The sequence below is a fragment of the Mastigoproctus giganteus genome, chromosome 11 (assembly GCF_048544385.1).
Source record: "Mastigoproctus giganteus isolate SK-2022 chromosome 11, ASM4854438v1, whole genome shotgun sequence".
Taxonomy (NCBI): Eukaryota; Metazoa; Arthropoda; class Arachnida; order Uropygi; family Thelyphonidae; genus Mastigoproctus; species Mastigoproctus giganteus.
The window spans coordinates 100,042,046-100,056,128 of NC_143585.1; the positions used below are offsets into that span (position 1 = coordinate 100,042,046).

Sequence of the window (14,083 nt, forward strand, 5' to 3'; positions counted from 1 at the left end):
ATTCCTTTATCCATTGTAGAAACTTACCCTTAATGCCATACCTCTCCAATTTGTACAGCAATCTTCCATTTGCAACAGTATCAAAAGCTTTCCTGAAATCCAAGTATATGATATCAAAATTATTTTTAGAATTCAGTTCCTTTGTGACCACATCATAGTATCCAATCGTATTGGTCAGACAAGACCTCCCTTTAACAAATCCATGCTGTGTCTTAACTATTACTGCAACCTTGTCTAGATGATCCTGCAGTGCTTCTTTAACCAGTGATTCCATTATTTTCCCTGGAACGCAAGTTAAACAAACAGGTCTATAGTTACCTGTCACCTTTTGAACCCCCTTTGTGAATCGGTGGTACATTTGCACACCTCCAGTCCATGGGGACTACCCCCCGAGTCCAAGGAAGCTCTCATAATTATGGCTAAGGGTTTGCTTACTTTCTTTGTGGCCTCCTTTAATATAACTAGATAGATCCTGTCTACCCCAGGTGCCTTTTTTTATGTTTAATTTCAACAATTTCTTCTCCATTTTGCTCTCAGTTATTAGAAAATCACTTAGCTCCCTGTTAGAGTTTGATAAACTTCTAGCACTGCCCTCATTGTGTGAATGTAGATGCAAATCTAAATTCACACACTCCTCATGTGTGAATGTAGATGGAAAATACTCATTCAGTTTATCAGTTACCTGAGCATGATCATCAATAGTCAACCCATCTATGTTAAGTGGTCCAATCTGATTCATTCCTTTCCTTCTAGAGTTTACATAAGTAAAGAACTCTTTGCTGTTTTTCTTTGCATCCTTGGCCAACGATTTCTCGTAATCTGCCTTCGCTTGCCTAACCTCCTCCTTTGTGACTTGATTACAGACTAGTTTATATCTGCCATAGGCTTCTGTCACCAGATACTTTATATGCATCTTATACATTTTTATTCTCTGCCACAAGCCTCATTAGTTCATCTGACATCCATTTAGGCCTAAACCTTGAACAGTATTTCTTAGTTGGAATGAAAAGCCTAGTAGCATCCACATTTAAGTCCCCAAAGGCTTCCCATTTAGAATTCAATGTTGGTAACATCAGTTTATCCCACTATACAGAATTTAAAAACTGTCTGAGACCCCTGTAGTAACCTTTTACGAAAGAAAAATTAGCTATCATGCAATTATCCTTCGTCAGTTTGAATTATGCCTTCTCATTCGTATAATCTGAGCAAGAGGGAGGATGCTATGAGCATTGAGCTTACTCAATCTATTCAAAGCCTTAAACACCTCAGTGAGATCTCCTTGTAGGTGCTGCCTGGTCTACAGATGCTGTAATAGTAGTAGCCTGGTGTACAGTTTGTCCACTTCTTCCTTGAATTTATTTAAGCTATCAACTTTTACAATGACAGATGGAAGTTTGTTCGAGCAATCAACTACCCATTGGCTAAAGGCAAATTTCCACACATCTATTTGACAACTGTCGAATAGATGTACTTCAAAGCGTACGCATGTCTGTTTTAGTTCTTAGAAACCAACCCTAATACAACCCATATATCACTTCTCCCTTGAGGATCCCCAGCAGACCTTGTAATCCCTTACACCTTGCTTTTAGGCCGCTATGTGTCCCAGTGTAGTTCATGCAAAAAGCAATTTTCCCTCTGCTTATGACTGCCATGAAACTATTAGTTATATACATCCCTCACCAAAAAAAAAAAAAAAACTAGCAGTTTTCCAAGCCATCTAACACTGCCTAAATATCATTATGATATTTAGGCAGTGTTGGATGGCTTGGAAAACTGCTAAATATCATTATGATATTTAGCCAGCCAATTGCATTACATTGAAACAAGTGAAAATATTCAGCAGTAGAGCATAAGGTCATAAATCCACATTTTAAGTTTAAAAAATTATTGCCTGAGTTATTCACATCTGTAGAAGGAAAAGCTTTCACCTTACTACATCAATAACATTTCCTAACTTGTTTTGCATGTTTTTTGATTTATTTATTTTGGAGCCTTATGAAGGCAGTCAAAGATTGGTGTTTTGGGGAATTTTTGTGTAGTTGTCACTAATAGTTTTAGCAAATTGATAAACTAACTCTGGAAAAATTTATTTATTGTTGTGTGCCATAACTTATTTATTCATTATTTTGTTATTTATTTAAGATTCATTCACTAGTCACTAATATCTTTTGATATCAAGAAGTAATGACCAGATGTCATCTGTCTCCGAAAAATGCTAATAAAGCAACTAGTTTTGTTTCCTGGTGCCAAAAATTACTTTAAAAAAAAATCAATTAAGTGATTTAAAATTTATTTATTAGTAGTGAAAAATAAAGATAGATAATCAACTACTTTTTTGTCATGAAATATGAAAATTTCAGATCCATGGATGGAGAAGGAAATTTTAATTGGCGAATGATTTTTCCCTTTGAATATCTTCCTGCTGAAGGAAATATGGTTGTAAAGAAAAGAGAACACTTCTGGTCGTTAGATTCTACTGAACATATAATTCCACCAAAATTAACTTTGCAAGTCTGGGATAATGATGTTTTTTCAGCTGATGACTTCATAGGTATGTTTTTTATCTTAGGTAACATTTCATAAATAAAATTATGTAGTTATAATAATGAACATTTTTAAGTAATGGAATCTTGTGTTATATACAGTAGTGTATCCTTGAAATCCTGTATTACAGAGTAGTGTATGATAAAGTTGTCCTTTTATAGACTAACTTCCAAATTATTGGGCCCATATTTTTTTATAACTCTGAATTCTGATAGTTGCATTCAAAATACAATCTTGTCTCAAAAAGTTCCATCTTTTTTTTTAAAAAACAACAAAACTTCAGCTGAATTTATTAATAGAGTTGCAAATAAAACTCGTTTTTAAGCTTCATATAAATTTTGGATAGTTTGTTCCTGTTGCCTTGGAGGGCAAGGGAAGTTTGGGGAAATACAGGTAGTTCTCGACTTTACGAGTTAATTCGTTCCTAGTGCACGTAAAGCAGGAATTTATTTCCCATAGACATAAGGTTAAAAATAGGGGCTACATTATCAACAACGAAATTAGTTAGCTAATTAGTTTGTTTAAACAATGATTGATTTATCGAAAGAAATGAAAACGTAGCCTGTAAAATCAAGCAAATTATAATAATAGAGAAATTATTTACAACTTACAAATGTTAAAGAATGTTAAAAAATGTTAGATTCTTCATCATCATCATCATCATCGACTAAATGCACACTCGTTGATCACTCATTATTGGCTCAGCCCTCGTTGGTTTGTTGCACAAGGAGTCATCTTCTTCAGAAATGTTTCGAGGCATTTTTTTTTTCAAGATAATCTTCTCTTTTAATTATAAATTTCACAATTGCATGCATAAGTATTTTTTAACAGCACACACAAATTGCAACTAACACGATTAGTGTGGAGTAACAAGTTTACGAAGCTTTAAAAAAAAAAAAAAAAAAAAAAAAAGGCAATGAAGAGAAGATTCTGAAAGTTTATTTGTTTTTTATACGATCGAAGATTTCAGTAAAGGGCAAACACATTTCACCATAATAACGTAAAAAACCACACAATTCCAGCTATTGGTATTTTCGCAAATGCAAGAAGATCGAGTTTACAACCCGCTTATAATTGCTTGCAGTAACAGAAAAGCCCAGTAAACTGGAAAGTGAAAATTGTTTTTGTTTTATGGTAGTGACCTCCAGAAATGTGATTTAGAAAAATATCACCAAGCTGTTCACAATTGGTTCTTATAACGGAACATTGATAACGATGAAATTATAGTGCATTTTAATTATTTGAATTGGTAACTAATACAATTTACAAACCATGCTCATGACCTTTTATATGGCTTTAAGGTCACACTCGTTATCTTAAAAATGAATTTTAGAGAGATAAATAGCTTAGTTATACAGCAAAAATTTCAACTTCCGAGATCTTGAAACGAATTATCAAAAAACATTGTGTTATTGGGTTTACAATTAATTAGTTAGCTAATTAGTTTGTTTAAAATATCGTAATGTGAATTATAATATTTTAACGATACGATGGTGTCTCTGAAACTGATTAATATCGTAAAGCAGGGTACACTGTATTGTATAGCTAAGCACATGGTTGGTTTGGAGTGCGGTATTTATGAATGTTTAACATTCGTTTTTTGCAGTTAATGTTCATATTTTCAATTTTGTTGATACTTGATACTTGGGGGAAAAAACCTCGTAAACCCGGGAACTCGTAAAGCGAAAACTTGTAAAGTGAGAACTGCTGTATAAGGACTTGATTGTGCCTGTGCATCACCTTGTCATACCCAATCTTCCAATTTATTTGAAAATGGATAAGCAGTGAATGAATTTAAATTTTGCATCCCACTTGGTAAAAGTGCAATATAGTGACACAGCTTTATCACATATATTTTAGTTAGCACAGAAATTTATCTATATCCACTGCCCAAATGACTACATTGTGCAACTAATGTCCAGCTTCAGGAGCTGATTAGTAGAAAGATTGGCCCTTCCATTGATTACCACCATACCATACAGAAAAAACAAGTTAGGCAATGTACACACAGTATATTACATTTGAGGTGCATTAGAAAATAGTAACAATTCATAATTTATAGCAAAAACATCATAAATTAGTAATTCTTTTAAGTGAAAACATTTTGTTTCTGTGCATCTGCCATATTGCATGTTCATTCCTTCATTGAGCATATGGCAACTAATATCCAATGCTTCAGCTACAATATATGGCATATGGATAGCCTATGCGATAGGTATGGAGAAAAAAAGAAATAACAATGGCCAGATTTTGTTGATGTGATTTTAATGTAATTTGGAAAGGATGAACAAAAGAGCTAAATGTGAAATTTAATGAAAATCCATCCACTAAGAGTCATGCAGACAAATAGACAAGGAAATAATAATTGCCAAATTTCTATTTGTCTGATTGTAATTAAATGTGGAATGGCTCAATAAATCTTCTAAAAGAGTCAAAAGTGGGGTGAATTTTTATGAGCATGGTCCACACTTCTAGGTAGAAGAAATCTATTTTGTAGAGATGGTATTCATTTGAACAAAGGTGGTACAAGGATTTTTTCCAGTATCATCGAGAATATGTGGAGATGGGGGAGATTAAGGGTTCAGGGAAACTGCTGGTTAGGGGGAGATGGGTAATATTGATCTGTGTTTATCTGATGATATGGGTCAAATTAGTGCTTGCACTCACCTCAAGAATTCTTGTTTGTTTGCTGCAACAACTGATATTGACAAGTGTTCTGGGGGTAGCAACATTTTGCAGGAAGATAAAGATAGGTAAACAAGCCTAAATAACTTCAAATGGTATGTTAGGCTAGTAAACTATTGAAGATACTTTGTCTTAACTGTGTCTACACAGTTAAGACAAACACTCCTGACAGTTAAAACTTTGTCTTAACTGTGTCAGGAGTGTTGTCAATAAAATGACTGAATTTAAACTGCTGGTTAGGACAACTAATGCTGAATGTTTACATAATAGGCAAACAGGAACGTGGAGCTACCCTGAAATTGTGGCTGACTAATTCCATTTTGGTATTAATAATGTATTTAAGAAAGATAGGGAAGAAAGAAGGGGTGGTGGGGACATGCTTCTTATCAAAAGCAGCCTGAGAATGAAAAGAGTTTTTCTTCTTAGTCTGAAGGTCTCTGCCAGCATAGAATTTGTGACGTGAGTTAGCTGGAAGCAAAGGTATAATGAGAGTAGGAACAGATTATTCCTACAGTCTGTGGATATAGAAATTGTGAAGAGTATGACAAGCATCTCTACATGCAGATGGAATGAACAAGCAAGCATGAACATCTTATTGTGGGTGACTTCAGTCTGCACCAGATTGATTGAAACAAGTGAGAAGAAAACTCACTATGGGGAAAAAATTTTTAAACTAGATGATTATTATTTGTTCCAGCATGTTAAAGAAAATACTAAGGGTAAGAATATTCTTGACCTCATTGTTACTCACGAATCAATGACATCACAGGAATCATTGTCAGGTAGTGATCACACAATCATCAATTGGGACATGAAGAAAGATGTTGCAGCAGTTAAAGGTAAAGGCATGGGTTTTAATTTCAGAAGGTGGGACTTTGACATTTAAGGTACTATGTTGCATATATTAATTGGGCTGACTGCATAGTGAAGTCAGATACATTTGAATTATGGAATACCTTTAAAGCAAAAATCATAGAAGCCATGACCATGAATGCATACATCCTATCAAGAAAAATGTTACATGAGGAGGATGCCAAAATGGATGAATGAATGTGGAGTTGGCTGGTCAAATAGAGCAAAAAAAATAGCATGGGATAGTTAAAGTGATGAAAAGTACTGATGCCTACGACAGGTACAAGTCAATCTGTAATAATACCACACATAAAGTAAGAGAGGTCAAGGCTGCATATGAGAAAGCACTGGCTAAGAGAGTAAAGAATGAGGACGAGGAATTTTTTGTGTATGTGAATACAATGAAGAAGAAAGCAAATCAGATTGGAGCATTGTGCACTGCATGCAAGGAAGTCTTAGATAACCCAGCTGATGTTGCAGATGAATTGAATAGATACTTTTGCATCTGTCTTTACTGATGAAAGAAAACTTTCATGCTGAGAAGAAGCTGTGTGAGTGAGGCAATATGAAATTAGCAATTTTTGAAAGTACAGATGAATGTTTATTCAAAAAACTTTCTAGCATAAAGGCAAGTAAAGCTCCAAAAGTTGATGGCATATACCCAGTAATTTTGAGGAGGGCCAATAGGGAGTGTGTTGAACCATTGAGAGTAATTATGAGCACATCTTTGGACTCGCAAGAGATTCCTTTGGATTGGAGAAGTGTCGACTTATCTCCAGTGCTTAAAGATGATTCTAAGAGTGAAGTCGGTAACTAGACCAGCTAGTCTGACTTAAGTGATACAGAAAATCGTAGAGAAAATGATTAATAGTGCAATCCAGGCATGTTTAGATAAATATGGTATTCTTAAGGACACACGGCCTGGTTTTGTTGAGGGGAAAATAATGTTTAACTAACTTAGTAGGCTATTTTGACATAGTTACCCATGAGCTGGATGTAGAAATAATTTCGACTTAGTTTATATGTATTTCAGCAAAGCATTTTGCTCAGTTCCTAATGAGAGGTTACTGTATAAGCTGGAATATGTTGGGATTAGAAAAATTCTAAGATGGATTGCTGGGTGGCTGCAAGGTTGTGATTAATGAATATTTTTCAGATTGGTGTATCATCAGAAGTGGGATCTCCTAAGGATTGTTCCTTGGACCACCCTTGTTTCTGATTTTCATAAACTACATCTATGAAGGGATAGAAGGCATGATGTCAAAATTTGCAGACAACAAAGATTGGTAGAGTCATTAATGATCTGTGCCAAGCAGTGCCCCTTCAGGATGACTTGAACAGACTTCAAAAATGGTGAGAAAAGTGGCAGCTATGTTTTAATGCAGAAAAATGCAAGGTCATGCACTTGGGGAATACAACCCCAAAATAAATTATACACTCAATGAGGGTTGAATTAAAAACAGTAGAGGAAGAAAGGAATCTGGGAGTTATGATATGGGCAGATATGAAGTTTTCTGAGAAGTGTAAATAGGCAGCCAGGAAAGCTCATGGTGCCCCATCAATGATTTATCGAACATTATCCTGTAGAGATAGGAGGTCGTAATCCCAATGTATAAGGCAATTGTAAGACCACATTTGGAATACTATGTTCAAATATGGAGACCTCATCTGAAAAAAGACGTTGAGCTTCTTGAAAAGGTGGTCTATGAGGAAATTGTGGGCTACAGAGCTTGGCAACTAAGCACATCAGAGGCAACCTGATTGAAGTTTATAAGGCTCTGAAAAGAGGTTAATGAAATGAATGAAGGTGGAATATTCACTGTTATAAATTTCCCCTGTAAATTAAAATTACAAGGGAAAAAGTTTAGACAAGATTGTAGGAAGTATTCTTTTAGCTAGCGAGTCATTGATTGCTGGAATAAATTGCCTTTGCAGGTAATTGAGGCTGAATGAATAAATTCAAAGGTTACCTGGATAGTTACCTATGTGAGGAAGGAAGCAACAATTTGTATTTTCTTTTCTATTGTTTTTTTTTTTTTTTTTGTTGCCAGTGCAACAAAAGGCTGTTGCTTCCTTGCACTTTATGCTTCGGGGATATGCGGTGGTCATTCCCTGACCTTTCCGCATCCTCCATATTTGGTAGTCACGGGCTCGAACCCTGGTCTAATCAAGAAGCTTGTGCTATGCACTGCTGCTCCTGCCCACCTGGCTACAGAGGCGCCGCACTTTATGGGAAATACCATTACTCTTACAATTACCCTAAGCGTAGTACTACACAGTGGATACATTAATCTGAGATATCTGCTCCCCATATGAAGTATATTGCATTTCTCAAAATTAAACTTCTATTGCCACTTCTCTGCCCTAATTTTTCTAGTTCTTGTTGCAATAGCTTACCCTGATTACTGTGATTAACTGTCCTGGAAACGTTCTATCCTTTACAAGCTTATACTTGAATTTGTGCCTTCATCAGTGTCATTAATAAATATAGAAATCAACAGTGGGTCCAGCACTAAATTATGTAGGACTCGCTAATAATATTAGCCACAGAAGAGCAGTGCCTATTGATAACCAGTCTATCTTCTCTCATTCAACGTTCCCTTTATTCATAACAGTAACTTTCTTTTAATGTCACATTGCTCCAATTTGTATATGCAACAGTATCAAAATATTTTCTGAAATCTAAGTATGTGATGTCAAAATTCTTTTTTGCATCCAGTTCCTTTGTTACTATGTTATGGTATTCAATCAACATGGTTAGACAAGATTGCTTCTTAACAAATCCATGCTGTGGCTGTGGTATAACTGCATCCATATCTAGATGGTCCTGCATCACTTCTTTATCCAGACTCTTATTTTTCTAGGAACAGAAATCAAGCTACGAGGCCTATAATTACTCACATCACTCTATTCTTGATGTGGGCACCTGTACATAGTGAGGGGATCTCCCAGTGACACTGCTGGTCCTACAGATTAGCTTCACTGTGGTCCACAGCCTAGGTTCTAGGTTAATGGCATAGGAATCTAGTGCATTTGCCATGCAGTGCTATTCAATTTTCAGACAAACTAATAACTTTTCACACTGTACTTTTCAACTAATAACTTTTCACACACTGAACTTTTCATACTTTTCACACTTTGTACTGAGACTGTACAAAGTTTAACCCCATCCTTCAGTATCGTTTTATTATCCTATAATAGCTTCACTGTAGTTTTTTCACTCTATTATTGCCCTGCAATAAAAACTTCTGATGGTCAAATTGATTCACATGGAAAAGGCTTTGAAGAATGAAGTAGGGCAGACAAGTGCTATCTTTGAAAACCAGTGATATTATTCACCTTTGCTATGGTACATATAAGATGCAATTCAAATCTTTACTGTTTTAAACTGTACTCCATGATCCAGCGCATCATGACCAACGTAGTCCATGCGCCAACCAACCAACTGTTTTTCAGTGACACAATTGTAAGTTGCTTTCATATTTTTATTGTACAGTTTCATCCTGTCTGAAATATGTAACTATCTCTAAGATCCTTGCACTTTGAGACTTGCATGTTAATGTGTTTACCTGATGTTTATGCATATAGTGTAATAAAAATGAATATATACTATAATTTTTTTTAGTGAAGTAAAAACCATTGAAGTAAAAACGAAAACCAAAATCTTAAAAAGTTTGTATAAGTTTACAATAAATTTTACAGTAGATCAAACAAAATATGATTATACAAAATGTTACTGATAATAAAATACTGAATTAGGATAAAATAAAACAAATGTAATTTACAGTGAATATACAAATAAAATGATAATAAAATACTGAATTAAAATGCAATAAAATATACTAGGTTAAAAGCGCTAAAATAACCGAAGCTTTCAAAGGCTTCTGCCTTCTTCCTCAACAGTGTACTTCTATACTACGGTGCCTCATTAAATACCAGCAGGTTCACAGTGCATCTCACGTTAATGTGTACTTTTCCCGTACATGTTGGAACTGGAAGCAGCTCGGGAGCGTTCCAGGCGAAAACGTTCATCCCCTCCAAGGATTACCGCCTCAAAGAGGGGATGATTGCGTGTACCCCTGTCTCTGTTGTTCCCAATAGAACTAATTCGTAGGCTCTCGAGCCACTTGCGGTCCCAAAATCTATGCGCCCGATCAGTGATGACTGCTTCGTCCGGGGAGATATGATGTTGCTTCTCCAAAAAATGTTCAGCTACGGCGGATTTACCATAATCCGCATTTCTTATCGCGTTTGTGTGCTCTTCCAGACAATCTTTGAGGTGTCGTTTTGTTTCCCCCACATAACACTCCCCACAATCCCGGGCACTTGATGCTATATACGACCCCACTTATATTTTCGTGTGATATGGGGTCTTTCACCTGTGACACGACCGTGTGCAGCTTCCGACCTGGGAGCTGCACACAGCACGTCTGGTAATTCCTTAGTATACGAGCTATACGCTCGGTTAAACCCGGATAGTAGGGAGCGTATGCGGTGGCTATCGGTGGGAAAGGCTCGCGTCTGCTCTGCCCTCCACTAATGTATTTCTCTATGATCCTCTGGGGGTACCCACACTTCAAAAGATCTGGCTATCGGTGGGAAAGGCTCACGTCTGCTCTGCCCTCCACTAATGTATTTCTCTATGATCCTCTGGGGGTACTATTTTTTTTTTTTTTTTTTTATTTTTTATTTTTTTTTTTTCCCTGTCCTCTGAGGTACTACAATGCGATTTTGCCCTATCTACTAGTGCTCTTACCACACTGTTCCTGTGATGGTTGGCCTGAGCTGAGTTGTAATGTGAGTATTGGCCTTTGCACATAGGTTTTCTAAACACTTTTGTTTTCAAACACTGGCCTTCTCTACAGATCAACACATCCAGGAACGGCAAAACCCCTCCTTCTACCTCAGAGGTGAATTGTATGAACGGGGAGAAGCTGTTAAGAAAATTCAACGTCTCATCTTCACTCACCTTCTGAATAACTGTGATCACTGCCACTAGGTGGCAGTGATCACAGTGTGCTGAAGTGGGATTTACTCAAAGAGGTAACTACCATTAGGGGTAAAGGGAAGGGTTATTGCTTCCGTAAAGGCGACTACGATGGACTGAGACAGTATTTAAATTCTATACAGTGGGACCAACTGATGATGTTACCAACAGCAAATTCAAAATGGGAAGCATTCAAAGAGCTTATCTTGGAAGCTACTAGGCTTTACATACCAACTAAGAAATATTGTTCAAGGTTTAGGCCAAAATGGATGTCAGATGAACTAATGAGGCATATGGCAGAGAAGAAAAATGCATGGGATACTTACAAATTAACACATGACACAGAAGCCTATGATAGATACAAGTTGATATGCAACCAAGTTACAAAGGAGGTTAGGCAGGCGAAAGCAGATTACGAGAAATCCTTGGCAAGGGATGCAAAGAAAAAGAGCAAAGAGTTCTTTACTTATGTAAACTCTAGAAGGAAGGGGATGAATCAGATTGGTCCACTTGATATTGATGGTTCAACTGTTGATGATCGTGCTCAGGTAACTAACAAACTAAATGAATATTTTGCATCGACATTCACACATGAGGAGTTATTCAGTGAGGGGAATGCCAGAGGTGTATTCAACTCTAGCAGTAAGCTACAGAATCTTGAAATAACTAGGAGTAAAGTGGAGGAGAAACTGTTGAAGATAAACACAAGAAAGGCACCCGGGGGTGGATGGGATCTATCCAGTTATATTAAAGGAGGCAGCAAAGGAAGTAAGCAAACCCTTAGCCATAATTATGAGAGCTTCCTTGGACTCAGGGGAGGTATCCATAGACTGGAAATGTGCAAATGTGACCCCAATTCACAAAGGCTGACACAAGTAATTATAGACCTGTGAGCTTAACTTCTGTTCCAGGAAAATTAATGGAGGCACTGGTTAAAGGAGCACTGCAGGATCATTTAGACAAAACTTCAGTTATAGCTCAGACACAGCATGGTTTTGTTAAGGGGAAGTCTTGCCTGACCAATTTGATTGGATACTATGATGCAGTCACAAAAGAACTGGATGCAGGGAATAGCTTTGATATTATATACTTGGATCTTAGAAAGGCTTTTGATACTGTTGCACATGGAAGACTGCTACACAAATTGGAGCAGTGTGACATTGGAGGCAAATTGCTGCTATGGATAAAGGGGTGGTTGAGGGGAGAAGACAGAGAGTGGTAATCAATGGACACTGCTCATCGTGGACTAATGTTATTAGTGGAGTCCCTCAGGGCTCAGTGTTGGGTCCATTATTGTTTTCTGTATTTATAAATGATATTGATGATGGTATATCAAGCTTAATATCCAAGTTTGCAGACGATACAAAGGTTGGCAGGGTTGTCAAGGACACTACTGACATCATGCTGCTGCAACAGGATCTGGAAAGGTTGAGCAGATGGGCTGAGAGGTGGCAAATGAAGTTTAACATTGACAAATGTAAAGTACTACACATGGGAAACAGCAACCCCAGAGCAACGTATCAACTCTGTGGTACTACACTGACAGTGGTAGAGAATGAAAGGGACTTGGGGGTGGTTGTGCAGGCAGATATGAAGTTCTCTGAGCAGTGCAGATGGGCTGCAAGAGTAGCTCATGGAGTATTGTCAATGATATACAGGAATTTTTCCAGCAGGGATAAGGAGGTGATTATTCCCTTGTATAAGGCAATGGTCAGGCCACACCTAGAGTACTGTATACAGGTCTGGAGGCCTCATTTCAAGAAGGATGTAGAGCTGCTGGAATGAGTACAGAGAAGGGCAACAAGATTAGTGAATGGAAAAAAGGGGTGCTCTTACGAAGAAAGGCTTAAGTTTTGCAAATTACAGTGTCTGGAGACTATTCACCAGCGAGGTGATCTGATAGAGGTGTATAAAGCCTTGAATGGTTTGAGCATGCTCAATGCTGATGGGATTCTTCCTCTAGCTCAGAATAATCACTTGAGAGGGCATAAATTCAAATTGAGGAAGGACAGATGTAGGATAGACGTGCGGAAATTTGCCTTTAGCCAGCGGGTGGTTGGTTGGTGGAACAGACTTCCATCCCTTATAGTGGAGGTTGATAGCCTAAATAAGTTTAAGGCTCAGCTGGACAGGTATTTTGAATGAACAGAGGGGTGAAGTGGAAGTGGGTTTTTTTTTTTTTTGTTTTTTGGCTGATGCTGCATAAGCTTGCTTTCTTGCATCAAATGCCTCTACTAATGCTAATGCTAATTGAAAACGTATCATCAACGTATCTTTTCCACGGACGCATAGGGAGAACCATATCATTGAATAACCTTGCCTCGAGCTCCTCCATAGCTAAATTAGCTATGATTGCACTGATGGGGGAGCCCATGGCTGCACTGTTAACCTGCTTGTACATGGTGTTGCAGAACACCATAGTGGTGCTTGAAAGACATAACTCTATTCCCTTACATATATCCTCTAGGCTTAATTGTGTCCTACTATTCAAGGTGGTGTCTCTCTGTAAGGCCATGTACACACAACGTACCCCATGGTCAATTGGAATGCATGTAAACAGAGATGTCACGTCAAAGGATATCATAATTTCATTTTCTACTATGCATTGTCCTCTTATAAATCGCACAAACTCCTTGCTATCTCTGATACTATACTCAGAAAGCTCTACTAATGGTGACAGCAGTTTGGCGAGGAAACCAGATAACGCATACGTGGGGCTACCTATAAACGAAACTATAGGTCTGAGTGGTACGCCCACTTTGTGTACTTTTGGTAAGCCGTAAAATCTCAGTATCTGGCTTCCTGTTGCATGTAACGACCAATACCGCTCCTTGGAAATCTTGTTAGACTTCATCCAGTTCTGCACCATTCTATTAACTTGACGTTCTAGGTTCAACAATGGATTTCTATGAATGATCTTATAGGTTGTTTCATCATTCAACAAGTCTAATGCTTTATTTATGTATGCCTCCTTATCCAAAACAACCGTTACTCTACCTTTATCAGCCGGTAGGA

General features: G+C 37.3%; 1 protein-coding gene across 1 annotated transcript in view; it reads left to right on the forward strand.

The window, feature by feature from the left end:
• Nucleotides 1-14,083, forward strand: part of LOC150078290 (myoferlin-like) — a 452,265-nt gene that overhangs the window by 370,422 nt on the left and 67,760 nt on the right. The window contains exon 48 of the mRNA XM_090384525.1: nucleotides 2,361-2,551. Coding sequence (XP_090240651.1) covers nucleotides 2,361-2,551 — 191 coding nt within the window. The remainder of the gene's footprint in view (nucleotides 1-2,360; nucleotides 2,552-14,083) is intronic.